Source organism: Myiozetetes cayanensis, unplaced genomic scaffold, assembly GCF_022539395.1.
Source record: "Myiozetetes cayanensis isolate MyiCay16 unplaced genomic scaffold, myiCay2020 scf14, whole genome shotgun sequence".
NCBI lineage: Eukaryota > Metazoa > Chordata > Aves > Passeriformes > Tyrannidae > Myiozetetes > Myiozetetes cayanensis.
Genome location: NW_026087048.1, coordinates 12,257,261 through 12,273,477, shown reverse-complemented (window position 1 = coordinate 12,273,477; position 16,217 = coordinate 12,257,261). Strand labels below are relative to the sequence as shown.

At 41.4% G+C, this 16,217-nt stretch overlaps 1 protein-coding gene across 4 annotated transcripts in view; it reads left to right on the top strand.

Annotated features, from left to right (window-relative positions):
• ARNT2 (aryl hydrocarbon receptor nuclear translocator 2) overlaps nucleotides 1-16,217 on the top strand; it is a 99,092-nt gene that overhangs the window by 36,569 nt on the left and 46,306 nt on the right. For all 4 annotated transcript variants that reach the window (XM_050309282.1, XM_050309286.1, XM_050309285.1 and 1 more), the window contains 2 exons: nucleotides 163-376; nucleotides 2,480-2,693. In XM_050309282.1, the coding sequence (XP_050165239.1) occupies nucleotides 163-376; nucleotides 2,480-2,693 (428 nt within the window). The remainder of the gene's footprint in view (nucleotides 1-162; nucleotides 377-2,479; nucleotides 2,694-16,217) is intronic.

Below are 16,217 nucleotides of genomic sequence, written 5' to 3'. Positions count from 1 at the left end.
AAACTAGAGGGATAATAGTGGTTTGCTTTGTGAAGGGCTTTGCTCTCCTGGGGTGCAAACAGCAAAAGAAGTGCAAAGTATCACAATTCGTTTCCTCCAATTTGAATTCTTACACTGATCATGTCTCTTTTCTGTTGGTTTGGTGTTTCTCTAAATGTTCAGGGAGAATCACAGTGAAATCGAGAGGCGCAGGAGAAATAAGATGACCCAGTACATCACCGAGCTGTCTGACATGGTGCCCACCTGTAGCGCCTTGGCTCGTAAGCCTGACAAGCTGACAATTCTTCGGATGGCCGTTTCACACATGAAATCAATGAGGGGCACTGGAAACAAATCCACTGATGGAGCTTACAAGCCTTCATTTCTTACAGAACAGGTAGAATTTCAAGAAATGTCTGTTTTCTCTGGTGTGAATACAGTCAATTTTTTGGTGACTGTTTGGACTTGATCTTAACACTATGACAGATCTTCCTCTTTGAAGAAGCAAATTGGCATTCTTACCATTGAGGTCTGTCTGAAAAACAAGGCACTTGCTCCCTCTCGGAAAGAAATTTTCACCTTTGGGTCTGAGTTCTTCCCATACTGACAAAGATTCTCTAAAATAAGTAAAAAATGAGTCTGGAAAGACCTACCTGTCCCTCTGGGGGTTAGAAGAAGGTTAAAAACATTGTTTAGTCTTAATAGTGAACTTCCCAGCAGCTGAACTGGGCAGAGATGAATCCCATTTGTACTGGCTGTACTGAGCTACTCCTTGGTTACATTTTTGATGGGAGAAAGGAGATGCACCCAGTGCTTGAAGGAAAACTGTGTTTAACTGAGTGCATTTGAAATTCCTGCCACCCCCATTGTTTTTGAAGTCCTATGAGTGTAATGTGCATTTTTGTGGGCTGAAAGGATTTAAGCACTTACACGTGTAAGTTATGGCCAGAGGCAATGCTTCTTTCTATGAGAGAGACAGCAGCTGCTGCTGACCTCTCAGTGCTCGCATCTCCACTTATTCTGGCTTTCCTGAAGTGTGTTTCTGGAGGGACTGTGCCATTCCATTGGCTGTTGGTGGCACTCCCTAGTCACTTCTCATTGCAGTTTCTTTGTTGTTGTTGGGTTTTTTTTAAATCTTGCAGAATGATTGAGTTCACTTCCATCTTTATTAATAACTTTTGCAAAACTGGTCATATTATCCTCTGCACAGCACGTCCAGCTGTGCAGGGAGGTTTTCTGTTTAGTGGTTCAGGATTGATGTTCTTTCTCTGTAATAAAGCGGCAGAAGTTTACAGTCTGTTAAGTGTTCCTTGAGATGAGTTATCCATTTCTTAGTAGAGTTTACCAGCTTTTGATCCTCACCTTGTAAGCAAATATCTACCACTTGCAAACTAGCCCTGCTGAGCTGTCTCACTTGGAATGAGACTCACGTTGTCCAGAGCTCTCTGAGTTCCAGATGCAGTATTTTAACAAACTCTGGTGGTCACTGGAGCCACCAAAGGCTTATCTTCCAGGAGCTGGGAGTGGTAGTTGTCATCCTTTCCTGTGGGAGGTTTTCAAACTCTGTTAAGCAAAGGTGGTATTTTTGGGTGATTACACAAACAGCTGTTTGCACGTGCAGTTCAAGGTATTGGGTGTCTAAACCCAGTGTCTGAAAGTGAGGGACAGAAGTACCTGTCTTTCAAGGCCTACAGTCCCCCTTCCAGTCCTCCAGGTGGGGTCAGGGCTCTGGGTGCTGCATCTCTGGTGGATGTGCAGGTATCTCAGGACAGAATCACCCAGGATGATGAGCAGGGGACCATGTAAAGAAAAGGACAAAGACAGGGTTGCTTTAGACCCTTTGAATCTCTGGGGCTTAATATGCACAGGCTGGAAAACAAAGGCAAGAAGTGATGCAACCTCTTGTATAGTGGCTCAGGCTCCCTGATGGAGGAGGAGGTTGGGGATTCCCTCTTTGTTCCCATTACACTTTTTCTTTTATCCAGTGACCGTTTAATTTACACACGGAGCCCATCCTGAGAAGGGCCAGGGGAAACCAAACTAGAAAGTCTTGTTGGTTTCTTTCCAATTAAATAATTCAGGACATGTAATTAAGGAATTAATCTACTAGATTAATTCTAGTAGGAATTAATCTGAGTTAGAACTGTTCATTTCCTCTGTTTGTACTCTGAAATACCTTTTTTTAAAAATATGTAATGTTAGATGCCTATCATGCAATATGCAGTGAGTATTAGTTGCTTGATTTTCCTGAAGTACACCAGATGATCGCCAGATGAAAGGCAATAAAGGAAAACAAACTGTTGTTTGTTATTAAGATCGGCAGTTTATGCCTTGCTGCGAAGTTTGGTTGTGCTTTCACATCAGTACTAGAGTGCAAATTTCTGTCTAGGTTTTGATCAGCTAATAAGATCGCAAGAAAACAATGTTCTTTGACAGGGACAGATGTTTTATTTAATTCCCTTTTCTTGCTGGCATTCTAATCAAATCCTTTCTTTGGAAGGAACTGAAACATCTTATCCTGGAGGCTGCAGATGGGTTCCTGTTTGTAGTTGCAGCTGAGACGGGGAGAGTGATCTACGTATCAGATTCTGTGACTCCCGTGCTGAACCAGCCGCAGTCTGAGTGGTTTGGCAGCACTTTGTACGAGCAGGTTCACCCAGACGACGTGGAAAAGCTGCGAGAGCAACTGTGTACCTCTGAAAACTCAATGACAGGTCAGATATGTCTGATGTATGGTTCTGTGCATTATGGATCCCTGCAGAGGATTTTCCTGACATTCAGAATGCCTGGTTTAAAAGCCTGGTAAAAATGAAATTCAGCAAGATTAAGATGTTTTCTTGCAGACAGTGCCGTAATATAAATCTTCTTTTGCATGACTACATTTTACTCCCTGTTTGTTTGACTTCAGTCAAACCGCCTTCACACAGCTCTGCATTCACACTTCTGGTTTGGAATCTGGATTGTTCTCAGTCTTGGTCTGGATGTCTAGGCTGTTTGCGTTTTATCCTCAATGATCTTGTGACTTCTTTACAAATACATGTTTTTTTAGGGCAGTGTTTGATTTGAAATCGAAAATCATACTTCAGACTTTTCCATTTTTGTGAACGTTCCTTGTGGTTTGCTAACTGGAATCCTGGGGAAAAAATCCAACATTTGGCAACTGAAAATGTAGTGGATTTTAAATGGGAGGCTTGCTCCTATAGCAGTTGTGTAAGTTACCAGTAAGTTGATTACCTATCATATTGCACATAAAACTAAACCATATTCATATACCCACTATAACTCTGGCTTTTACGGTTATTCATGCTCAAAGCTGCCAGTAAGAAACTACCTCCTTTTTAATAGGATATGTGTACGTTATAGCTATGAGAATTAGCTAAATCCTGGTTTAATTCAAACTTGGAAAGGAGGGAACCCAACTTCTCTTTTTATTATTCACATATTATGTTTATAACTAAAGGAAAAAATCTAGGGGATAATATTTAATAAAATCCTGATCCATGCAAAAGTCATATATTTTCTCTTTGCTTTAGTAGTTAAGAATTCTGACCTGGTTTGCTGGAAGTTTTGTTGTGTTTCATAACTCAAAGAACAGTGATCCACTTTTGAGTGAACCTGCACACTGTTTACAGCTTCCATGTCAAAACAGTGCCAAATTCATGATTTCCTGTGGTTTGAATGTGATGTGGTTTGGCAGAACTTTCATGTATTCACATTGTAAGCTCAAAGCAAAATTCTGTGGTGAAAATCCAGATGGATCAAAACCAAGTGAACAGTTAGGGAAACCTGTGCAGGGCAAAACAGCTGAATTTCATGCCACGAGACTTGCAAAGGAGCACAACCTCTGTTTTTATTCTTATAGCTTGTAATACATCTTAGTATACATACCATCTTGCTCCAAGAAGCCTCAGTGAAGTCGTGTTTTGACTTCCAAAAGTGCTCAGTTATGGGACTTAACCTGCTCAAACTAGAGCAGGACTAGACAGATGCAGAGGACTTCTGAAAACCCAACTCTGTATTTTTCCAGTCTTAGCTATGTGCTTTTCTTTTACACTGAATTCATCTGTAACCAGTGGAAAGAGATCAATAGTATTTATAGAGCTAAATCTTTTCCCTGCCTGAATCTTTCAGAGTTGTCAGATTGACACAGGAGACCTGTAAATCTGGTGTACATGGACAGCTGAACGTTCCCGCAGTGTGAGGAAAGCAGGGTTGCCTGCTTAACTTTTTGAGTAGTTTTATTTTAAAGATGTGGCTGGTGAAGCACACCAAGTATACTAGTAGTTCTGTTGGTCTGTGGAGCATATAGATAAACAGAAAGCTCTGGATTTATTGTATTAAATTTGTGTTTCCTTGACTCCATAAGGTATCATTAAGTAAGTGAAGCGGTCTTCTGGAAGAGCTGTCAGTCCAGCCTCAGTTTGTTTATAAACAGCATTCAGCACTTCACTCTTGCTCCTTTGAGATACCTTTCTGGGAGAAAGGTGGTTCTAGAGTGCATTCAGCCAGTTACACCTTTCTTCCCATCACACAGATCATACTGAGAGTAGCTGGTTTGCAACAGGTATTAACTGAAGTATGGCAGTGACCCAAAATAATGTGTGCCTTGGCGACATTTTAAAAGAAGTCAAGTGGGAAAATGCACTTCCTTTAAGTCAGTGTTGATTAAACTATTTGGGCAGCCCCCAAGTTTCCCTGGGCTTTCCAAAGTCATGTTTCGTGCAGAACAAAGGGCAGTGTAGAGTTTGAAAGAGGTGGAAACCACTAGCCAAGTCAGCTACATTTGACATTTTTCCTGCTCAAAGTGAAATTCACTTCAGGCAGCAGGAAAATCCTCATCTTTTAGTGACCCCTGGCTGTGGAGGACAGGATCTGCTTAGGGAAAAGATTTTCAAATGAAAGTGTAACAATATGTTATAATTTTTAATTATGCTCTCTTCCTCATCTTCTCAGGGTCCATTTTCTCAACCCTATAACCTTCTCCTTCAGCCTTTGATCTGGGGAAGCAGTGACAGCATCTTGACAAAGGAGAAACTTCACTTGCCTTGCAGCAGATTGGAGCAGTGTCCTTTGGTTATATTTGTCTTGCTACAAGTGCTGATCATTAGTGCTGTATTGCTGGGATTTTCCCAGCACCTCTTAGCAGTCCTGCTACCCAGAGAAGCTGCTCCAGACCCTGAGGACTTGGGAGGCTGCCACTGACTGCCAAAGGGGAGCGACAGAAAACAAGCCTGTGGAGAAAGCAGGCTCCTGCTCACATTTCTGCCCCCAGGAGGAAGGCTGGGACTGGGGCTGTGCTCACATGAGCATTTCTTTGGCAGTCACACAGCTTATGCAATCCTCACCTCACCTCACCCTCTCCCTTGGCATTTATGTGGTACTACAATGAGTCACATCAAGGGGCTGGCCCAGCTGAAAGCTAAACTAAGCTAAAAACCCTTGGTTTTGGTGGAGACAGCTCTCTGGCCATGGGGTTCTTGAACTCTGGATATTGCTGACACCAAGGAGAAGCAGGAAGTGAATAGTTAAGGATAAGGAGAAGACAGGACTTCAGGAGCCGTAAAAATTTATATCAGATTGCAGTTTAACTATGGCCTCAACCACACAGTGTGTTTGGGAGTTAATTGCTTGCTCTTTTTTACACTCTTAGGATATGGGGAAGGATGCATAGTTTCTATTTCATTTAAACCCTCAGAGATTTTATTCCCTGGAAATGGAACAATTGTCTGCTTGTTTGTTGTACGTTAATTGCTAACACATTGTAGCAACAGGAAAGCTGAACTGTGAAGTGTATGCAAGGTTTGAAATGCTCTAGAAAAGAGAGCAGCTGAGGCCTGACAGCAACAAAAAGTACTCCCAACAAGTCTTTACATGCGTCATGTGCCTGATTAATCAGAATGAGGCAGATATGCAAAGTGATAATTCATTTTTCCTCCTTGTTCTTGGAAATATGCAGATGGCAAAACAAATCACTTCACAATGGATGAAGATTAGATCCCACAGGAGCATCTGTTAGCAAAGACCTCTTTGCCCTTATGATGCACTGATGGAACTTGGTGGATGTTGGGTTCAGATGCAGGCTCAGTCCCCGTGCAAGCGGGAGCCTCTAAGGAGTTGCAGACTGCAAATCTCTAATGGTGCAGAGAACAGACAGAACTTAGACTGAAGTGCAGAGAAAAAACACTTTTGAAGAATTCCTCTGCTACATTTACTTGTATAAAAATGTCTGAGCAAGTATTGTAGTAGACTGTCCTTCTGTTAAAATACAGTGTTCCAGAGGACTTTGCAAGACTGATTTCTATGAATCTAATCCTCCATAAGCAGTTCATGAAAGAGTAGAGTGATAAATATAGACAGCTCTGTACGGTAGCTTGGAAATACTCCCAAGTGATTCCGTGATATGTCTGAGATGTGCTTGTCAAGGCTGTGAGATCCCTGTTCCTGCACCCATCATCTCCAGTGGTGCAAATGGGAAACACACACGTTGGTTATCTCTTCTGCTCTGAGGTTATCTCCAATTCGGAGCTCCAGGCAGGACAGCATGAAGAAATCCATCTGTAACATCTTCCTTCAGCCTCACTCTCTGTGCTAGGGCAAGGCAGGGAGCAGCATATGCATGGCACAAAGCCTCCTCAGGACATCGGGGTTCAGAAGGTGTCCTTGCAAACTGCTTCAGCTGAACAGTTGAAGGGTGATGAAAGTGTGGACCCGTGACTGCAAAAAAATGATTACAGCCAGAACTTTTACAGCTTTCATTTTCAAGTGATTTAAAAATGACTAAGTCACTTCACTTGCTAGCTGAGAAAGCCTAATTGAGGTTACTTCTGGACAGAACTTGCATGCCAAGTTTAGTCTTGGCATGATCTTTTATTGCCATGTGTTATAAGTGCAAAAAATTAGAACTTTATGATGGAAATGGTGACTGACCACAGAAAAAGCTGAGCTGATAGGTACCTTTTGAGAAGAAAAGAGCATTTTGTGACAATTTGATGTGGTTTGTGTATGTTATGGAAACATCACCCCATGTTATACAAGCAGAGATTTGGATTGGGGAACCTTTCTTGCAGAACCTTCAAATAATGTGTTATCTTGCAGTGATGATTTCACCACATGCAGATTTCTGTCCAACTGCAAAGCTCTGTTACCAAGCAGTTTGTAGACACAGCCACAAAATGCAGATGTTGTAGACAGAGTCAAATTGTCTGTAAAAATGAGAAAAATGGTGTTCAACTTGAAAGAGGGCAGTGCCAGAGACCGGTGGCTCACCAGTGGCGAAGCAAAGTAGAGCTTTCCACAGCACTGAACAGATGAGAAGTGCTCAACAAAGTGTAAATAACCACATGAAAGAAAAGATTAGGGATAACTTCTCTCTACAACAGATACTCTTCCTGAAAATCGGCACATGATTTTCATGCTGTGAACTGCCTTATACTTCCATGTCACTTTTCCAACTCTGATTTCTACATGATCTTTCTTGGAAGAGAGGGGGTGGTTCTCATATTGACAGCCAGCCAAGTGAATGCAAATGTGATTTGAACTCTGACTCTCCATGAATTATTTAGAACTGATACAGAGAAGAGCTGGATGAGAATCCTATTTGGCTTCACATGTAAAATTCTCAAAAGAAATTTAAAGACTGACTTGAGGCATAACCAGAAACTCTGCCCTGGCAGATATAATTCTGTCATGCCTTAAATGTCATCATCAGTAACAGTAACACTCATGTCTAATGGAAAAGTAACATATTATCAAAACTATTAATGGAGTGACTTCTGCACTATATTAGCAAGCTACATTATTAGCTTCTGCACATCCACTTAAAAATTGGATCAGCCTATTTATTTAAAAAAAAAATGGTAAAAAAGTGTATTGTAGGCTTTTGTGCCAAAAATTTTATACCAATCATATATTGTCAACAGCTCTGTCTTCCCTGTGTCTTTTGTACACAGTAAGATACTTGTCAAAGATTGATGCTTTTCTACCCAGAACTTTTAACACTCCTTGAAAAAAAAATGAAAAAAACACACAACAAACCCTTTTTTCGGAGAATTGTGTCCTTGCTGAGACAGTCAATGAAACAAGGAGCTGTCATAAAGCTCCTTTGGGACTTTGTTCTCTAGCCTTTGGTTCTGAAGAGCACATTTATCAGAGGTTTATGCATCAGAAAGGTACTCTGCGTGTAAAGGGCTGTTTCAATTCACAGCACTTGATTTCTTTATTTTTTTTTACTTCTGTCTCTGAGCTCTTTTAAGTACGTGAACCCTAAAGAACCATCTGTCTCTGAAACGTGCCCAGCCCAGCAGCTTAGGAAGTAAGAGAACAGAGAATTAAAACCAGATCTCAGTATTTTTGATTTTAACATCTTAGCACAGGATGACTGACCCAGACAGACAGTTGCCTTCCGGGCAGGTAGGGAATGAGTTGTATAATATTTTGTTTATAGAGAGATTAATAGCTACTTGTGCTTTATATCCCAGGATAAAACAATGGTTCCTCATCAGCTCTGTTCACGGAATGTCCATGAAGCATCACAACCTGTAGGATGAAGATGAGCAGGCATCCAGTAAACAACATGCAGCAAAGCTGGCAGGATGGGGAAGACAGAAAGTTTCCATAGACATGATATGAGATGTCCTGAATTCTTTTATGTCTCTGCAGAACTGTCTGAGACTTGACTCAGTATTTTATGGGATTTTCCACCCACCCACACACACATACCCACACGGCCCCCACTTTATTCCTTAGGAGGGTGGAGGCTGGAGGCAGCTGTGCCAGGATTATTGCACCTGCAGTGGAAGGGAGCAGGGACTTTGGAAAACAGAAGCTTCAACACTGTAGTTGCCCTGAAAAAAGAGGGAACAATTCTTGAAACATACTGCCATGTATAGAATATATATGAGTGATTGTGAACAGAATATTTCAAGTTTTGGTCTGTTTTTACTGTGGAAGAAGCCAGTTTTGGCAAGGCATCTTTTCATCAAGTGTGAAATCTTGGAAGAGATTTGGCTTGTTGTTGACAGCTACCAAATCATCATGTGATACCTGTTTTTCAGTAAAGTTATGTGGTCCCACTGGCATTGCGGAGAGTGAAGAGGATGTTTCAGAGGTGAGAATTTCCACACACACCAGCCCATTGCTGTGCCATTGTTCCAAAGCAAAAAATCTGCCCACATTTTTGTGGACTGTTTGTTCCCATAGCAGGAAGGTCACAGTGCCAGCCACTATGGCCTTTGAACTTGGGCAGTGTCAAGCATAGGAGTTTGTGGATTTTCAGCTTTATAGTCTGTTCATCTGACAGGTTTCTTACATGTAGAATGGAGGAAATTAATGTTCTGCTTCCTCAATCTCCATTCTGTTTGGAAGGAAATGAATTAGTGCAGTAAGTACTTAGGAGCAGGAAACAGGGAACCTATGCAGCATCTTAGAGTGCCATTCCTGCCCTGTCATGCACTAGACAATTACACAGAAATAAGAAAAACCCAGTCTGCTGTCAAAAAATCGGTACTTTCAAATGGTCATATTTTAAAAGTGTGGCACATTTAATCTCTCAAACATTCCAAGAGAATTTTGTTTTCCTTTGGTCTCTAGGACTGTTTCTGGAGGGGGAAAAAGAAAAATCCCAAATGTTGGGAGAAGCCAACTATGTATAAAACGGTTCAAAAAGCAACTCCTACACAAACACAGTGACCCAGTGGTATCCCTGCTGCTGACACATTCCATTTGGGTGGAAAGTACTGGAAGGAAAACCAGTGATAATAAGTTGCATTTTTTTTAAATTACTTTGGTAATTATAACGGTGGTTTAAAGAGGCCAGTACATGCTTTTACCAAAATAAGGAAGCAGTTTTAGCCTAGTACTCTGAGGCAAACTTATTACACCTGATTAGCATTAGGGAATGCTTTTAGGGTGAAATTTCAGGTGTTTGGACATGCATGTGCAAGTGGGTTTTGCAGTTGCTGTTTCTTTTCAGTCTTCACCTTCCGTTTCTCACTTGGAAACTGCCATGTACTTTGGTCTGTTATCACAGATGTTGGACTGGATCATTTTCAGTTGCTGGGTTTCAAGGGTGGTGGGAACATTTTTTTTAATGTTCAATATTTATTCAACCTGCATCGTGTTTAGTTAAACATGATGAGATATGTGAAGTTGGTGATATTTCCCCCTCCTTTGAAAAATACCAGTGTTTTACAAATACCTGACCAACTTCTTTGGTTAACACATTGGCAACAAAGCAGTCCAAGTGTGCCTTTTGGAAAGTTTTGGCACTGGCCCCGCTTGCAACCCTCTCGAGTGTTTCTGTTCTTTGATGGCAACTCCACAGATGCTGGGAGGGTGCAGTGTTAGCCTTAACATCTGCCCTGTGGAGCATGAGCTTTTCCTTTAGCCTCATTTGAATGCTGTGTTGTCTCAGTGAAGTTAATACGATGCACTAAAATATTTTATTATTGTGTGATGAGTTGTAGCAGCAACCTGGGGAGGCACAGGGAGGAGGGGGGTGTGGTAATATTCCACCCACTTGCTTCAAAAGGGGAATAATTGTTTTACCCCATGCTGCTGTCATCTCTCTGTCCTTACCTGAGGCTCAACTGTTTCATAATACTGGAACAGCAGAGGCAGGAATTCCACAGTCTTTGATCCTTCCCTGGCCTTCCACCAGCCTGTTGAGGTCACGGCCCTCGCTCCTCACGGGTGCCCTGCACGGAGCTGCAGGGAGGGGAAAAGCCTCCTGTGTGGCAGTGCAAAATCGGAGTGGGAACATGACCCACTGGTGGCTTTCTGTGGTTTGGTCTGTTTTATTGTAGTGCCTTAGATCTGAACTTATGTCATCAAACATTCTTCTTTGTATTTTCATAGTGTGGAGACTTTTGCATGTGACTTCTAAGTGTCTCGAGTCTTCGGAAAGAGAGTTAAAACTTACAGTAACGTTTTGCCTCACAAAACTTATTTTAATTGAATTAAAGAAGTAGCCTATAAAAACAGCCAGACAACATCCTCGGGCCTTTTTCTCCTCCTTCTCTTGCCCTCTTATGTGTTTAAATTTCATTCTGTCCGCAGCAAAACATCTTGTGGTCATTTTTTATTTCCTCTAATGGACTATTCTGTGGTGTGCCACCGTAGCCAAATTTCAGAACAAGACAATAGTAGTATTTACTAATAAAGCATAAATCCCAGTTATTTGATAATGAAGTACAAATAATACGGAATGCCAGGAGCTGAAGCTTTTTTGGCAGAGGGGTTTTTCAGTAAAGCTTCCTGCTGAGCATTCAAGTGAAACAAATAGGTTAATTTAAAAGCTACTTACAACCTTTATATATTGATTTATTATGCAGCTGTGAATGGCAAAAGACTCAATTACGTATTTCAGTGTTATTTTGGATAGCAGTCCTGTCCTGGGAGTATCTGCTGATGATGCTTGGGAGTTTCTGGGGTTTTACATCCTTTTTCTAGTTACAGAAAGTCTGCCTGTCTTTTGAGGAGCCGTTTGTATCTTGGATCACTGGCAGGCCTTTGTATGATAGTTTTCTCCAGCTCAGTCTTTCCTTCAAAGACATCTGATATGATATTTGTAACAGAAGTGCTACCCCAGCTGCCCAGCTCATTGAACCACGGGCTTTGTCACGTGTGTTTGTTTGGGGACTGAACCTGAACATACCCGCAGAGATCAGAGTGTGGCTGAGTCAGGGCTTGTATGAACCTACAGCACAATAAAGCTGCTGCTGATAAGGTTTAAATGAACTATGCCAAGATGAATAAAGAAAGGATCATTGCCCCATTTTACAGGTAGGGAACTGGAAACAGAGATAGATGCTGTGTGTTTATGTCTAGGGAGAGCTTATACATCTGTGTGGGCTTCTATAAACTATTTTAATTAGTACACAGAATGTCTCCCATACATAAGGTAACCATCCTCAAGAGTTCAAAATACATTTAGTTCTTAAAATGTTTTTACCGATGTGTTTTTTGGTTGGGTTTTTTTGGTGTTATAACTTAACTTTCAACATATGCTTTGAATTATTTGCTGGCATTTTCATGTCCAGTTTTTCCAGGTCCATCGCATGCATGTGATCTGTAACACTATCCCTTCAGATAGTCCCTTAAAATTAACTCAATAGCAAGGCTCAAAAGAGCACATAGTTTCCTTTTTAATTTAATTAAAATGATGCATATTTGCCCAACACTGTGGAGAATGACATGATGCAGACTGGTTAGGCAAACATCAAGGCAGGCACAGCAGAGACCTTTTGGCCTTGTGAGCTTTTATAATAACAAGTTGTATTAAGCAAACAGCTGTGTAACATGAGGGGTTTCTTATGAAAAACAAGAGGGGGTGAGAAAGCTTTTCAATTCCCCCTTTGTGGGTCAGTGTCTCCAGTTGGTAAGTAGAGGATAGACAGATATTTAAAAATAGCTGCATTTCAATTGCATTACTACTTCTTTTATTTTTTTTTAACTTTGCTGTTGACTGGATCAACTCTTCATTCTATTGTAAGAATGTCATAACTTGACTCTAATGCTTATACAACGCCTTTTGCAATTAGATGATGTAAACCTTAACATATTTAGAGAGGTTCAAATAATCCCCCTGAGAAGCTAGACTAGTGAGGAGACTGAGCTTTGATGGTTTATATTTGTAATCATGGAATAGTTTTGGTTGGAAAGACCTTAAGGATCATCTAGTTCCAACCCCCTTGCCGTGGGCAGAAACATCTTCCACTAGACCAGGTTGCTCAAAGCCCCATCCAGCCCTGGCCGTGAACACTTCTAGGGATGGGATGTCTGCCCCAGGATGGGACAACCTGTGCCAGTGTTTCACCACCCTCAGAGTGAAGAATTTTTTCCTTTTATCTAATTCAGAACTCATGAGCTTGGACCCTGTTTGTAGCTGCACCTCTGCTGCTGACTGACCACAGGCAGGAGAAATCATTCCTTGGGGCTTCAGTGTCCTCATCTTTCAAATACAACTGAAAGTGTAGAAGTCCTACTGAAAGTTTCTGTGATGTCTGCCAACAGCAAATAAGTGTCCAGAGCCAGTTATTTGTTTTGTATACTGATATATTTATTTATCAGTGTACTAGCAGTGCTTCACAATGCAGTGGTATGTGCAGTGGGGTGGGGCTATGGTGCTGCCTCCTGCTGCAGGACAAAACAAGCACATGAGAGCAGGGAAGCCCCAGCCTGGGCAGTCTCATAAAATTAAGTGGAAGGCACTGTCAGCTTTGGAGCAAGAGCAACTGCATTTTATCCCCACCATCCTGCAAGCTTCTTGGTTGGTGTGTGTGCAGTATAACGACAGCTGGGAAGCCCTGTGTGGTCCCTGATGTTGTTCCAGGCTGTGTGAAGCTGACTGATTTTACAGTTGTACTGTATTCTCAAGGAATATTAGTATACCAATGTCCCCATGGTTTCGTTCTTCTGGAGAAGTTGGGCCAGGACACAAAATCCTGTATTGCAGAGGAGGGAGGTATAAATGTTGTCTTGCTGTGCAGCAGGCTGGTAGGGTTCAATCCAATGTTGATAGGTCCCATCCTTTCTGTACAGTGAGACCAACTGGGAAGAAAAAGGGGGAAGTGTGCATGGGAAGACCTTGTTCCCATCCTCAGTGCTACCTCCCTCAAAGTCCTACTGGCCTTGAAAGATCTGATAGGATCATTATTTTAATATTGGGAAGATTTAAATTGCATCAACCATCTCCACACGATAGGAACATGTCCACTCTTGTTTTCATACTCTCCTCAGCCCGTGCCATGTCCTGACTTTCCCATAAACCAGGGATTGGAGTTGTCATTTTGGTCTGTAAAGGCTATGATACCAGTAAGGGGTGACTTGTGCTACCAGACACCTTGCAGGCAGAACCCAGGAGCTCCTGCACCACAGGGAAGACAGTCTGGAGAACAGACCCTTTCCACATGTGAATTAAAACTGTATGTACAAGAATCCAGAGTAAGAAGGAGCAGAGCCTGCTGCCTTTTCCAAGCCCATCTGCTCTGCATCATCCCAATCCCTGGCCACAGTCCCATGTGGTGCTGCTGTGTCTGGTGCTGGGGAAGGGGTGTGTGGTGAGTGCCAGTGTCTGCACGCTGGGCTTGTTTGTGAATGAGGTGAGCATCACGAGTTAGCAAATTTGTTCAGGGAAAACAACCTCATCAGGCTCTTAATTTGAAGAACTGTGCATTCTTCATGGCCTCTCAATGTGTTTTAAATCTTCAAGAATTGATGTCTTTTTTGTCAAAGATTTAAAAGACCATTAACTAATCAGCAAGTATGAAGGAGTGGTGTTACAATAAACAACAGGTTTTGGGTGGGCATTGCCTGTGGGATCTGCACTGTAACCTTGATGTGAGCAAGAGAGTCACGCTGTGAAATCAGTGCTGGTTGTAAGTGCACAGGGTAACTGGTGCAAATAATGTGGTTCTGCTCTTAGTCTGTAATTTGAAGTTAGGATGGTCTTAGGCTCATCTGTTGTTTTGAGTGTTCAGGCTATTTCTATTCCTCATGTGTTTGTTTTCTTTCCAGTGAGGGGGCAGAGACATGCACTTTTTATTGGTACAGTTTTATTAGTATTGTATTGTTTGGTGGATTCACTCCACATAGTTCCAGTATGTGGTGGTGTGATGCTGAAGGGATGCTCTGTTTTTCTGTTTGCAGAGGATACTTGGATGGCCTGCAGCCTATTTGTGAGCTCTGGAAGTTGCTCTGAGTCTCACCAACCCTACAGTAAATACCTTGATATTTGTAGGGCAAGGACTTGGGCTTTCAGGACAGAGACTGTGTACTCTAATATGTGTATGGGCATGGTAGATAGGTTTTTGCATTTATGAGCGTTGCCTTTGTGTAAATAATAAACCCCAGAATGCTGAAAGAAAGACTGCCCATAGTTCTTTTGGTGTTTTGGGTTTTTTTTAATGCGTATATTGTCTTACTTGTATATTGTGAGCTTCTTCTAGTTTATGTAAATGTGAGTTCCTGAAAGTTGTTTGCACTGCAATTGTGATTCTTAATGTGTTCTTATCATCTATAACTTTTTTATATTGGGATCCACAGGGTGGGTGTATATTTATTAAACTTAATAGAGCTTAAAGCACTTGCTGAGCTGCGTTGAACATGAGATATAATTGTATCCCTTACAGTTGTAAGGCTGTACATTTGTAAAGATTTTTATTTTGTTTTAATTGTTGGATTAATGGAGAATAATTGCTCTGTCATAAGCTTATCAAGAGTAATTTAATATAAATTGATCACATTTAGGCTGTTTAATCTTATTGAAGACATTTTCTTCATGTATTCATAATGCCTCTGTTGCTTTCAAGAGGGACTCTGTCAGCTGAGCACCTCAGTCAGTGTAAAGCTGAATGTTCAGCTGTAGTCAGTGCAAAGGTGTAAACTAATAAATGAAAGCTTAAAGAGAGTTTCACCTTGTTTTCTTGAACTTGATTGTTTGTCCCAAGCAGTGACCTGTATCTTGATTCTCTACAAACTGTTTTAGTTGAGAACAGTCATCTTTCAGCTGATCTTTGCCACTAATTTATAAAGACTTAATGTACTAATAGAACATCCCCATAGAAGTCCTTTGTTGTCTGACCCTTCAGTTTGAGGGTCAGCTTGCATTTGGAGCTGTGTTCAGAAGCAACAGTACCTTGACCATTGCTTTGTTTTTATTTTTAATTATTTCCTCTTGTTTTCCTGCATCTCTGTCTTGCTTTTTCCGGCTTTGTAGTAAGATAAAGATGTTCTTAGTTTTCATAAGGATTTTTGGGTGCTGTGCTCTTGTGTTCTGTTTGTCTTCCTTGAGCAGCCTGTGGAGTATTTTTGATGAGCACAAAGTCATCTTTTGTTATCTTGTCCAAACCAAACTTAGTTTATCCTTTATTTTACTTTGCCTGGAAAGAAATATGTGGACAATCTGGTGGCTGAGAAGAATTATGAAATATCTAACTTGTTCTTTGTAAGACAAGACATTATTATCTAGAGAGTGAAATTTGCTGGGTTACTGAAGATATTGAGGGCAAGGTGAGACTCCATATACTCAATTCAGACTGTTTCCTTATCAGGTCCGAGATTCTGTGCAGGACAGCAGTCCATGTACTTTTGAGTTAGAGGGAAATGGAAAATTGTATCTCGTACTTTGCCAATAGTATTTTTGTGCACGAGGCCAAAGCAAATTTCTTCCCATCTCTGTAAGATGGGTGTTTCCATGCTGCAAACTGGATGTGAGCACCATATGCCTGTTTTTAGAGGCA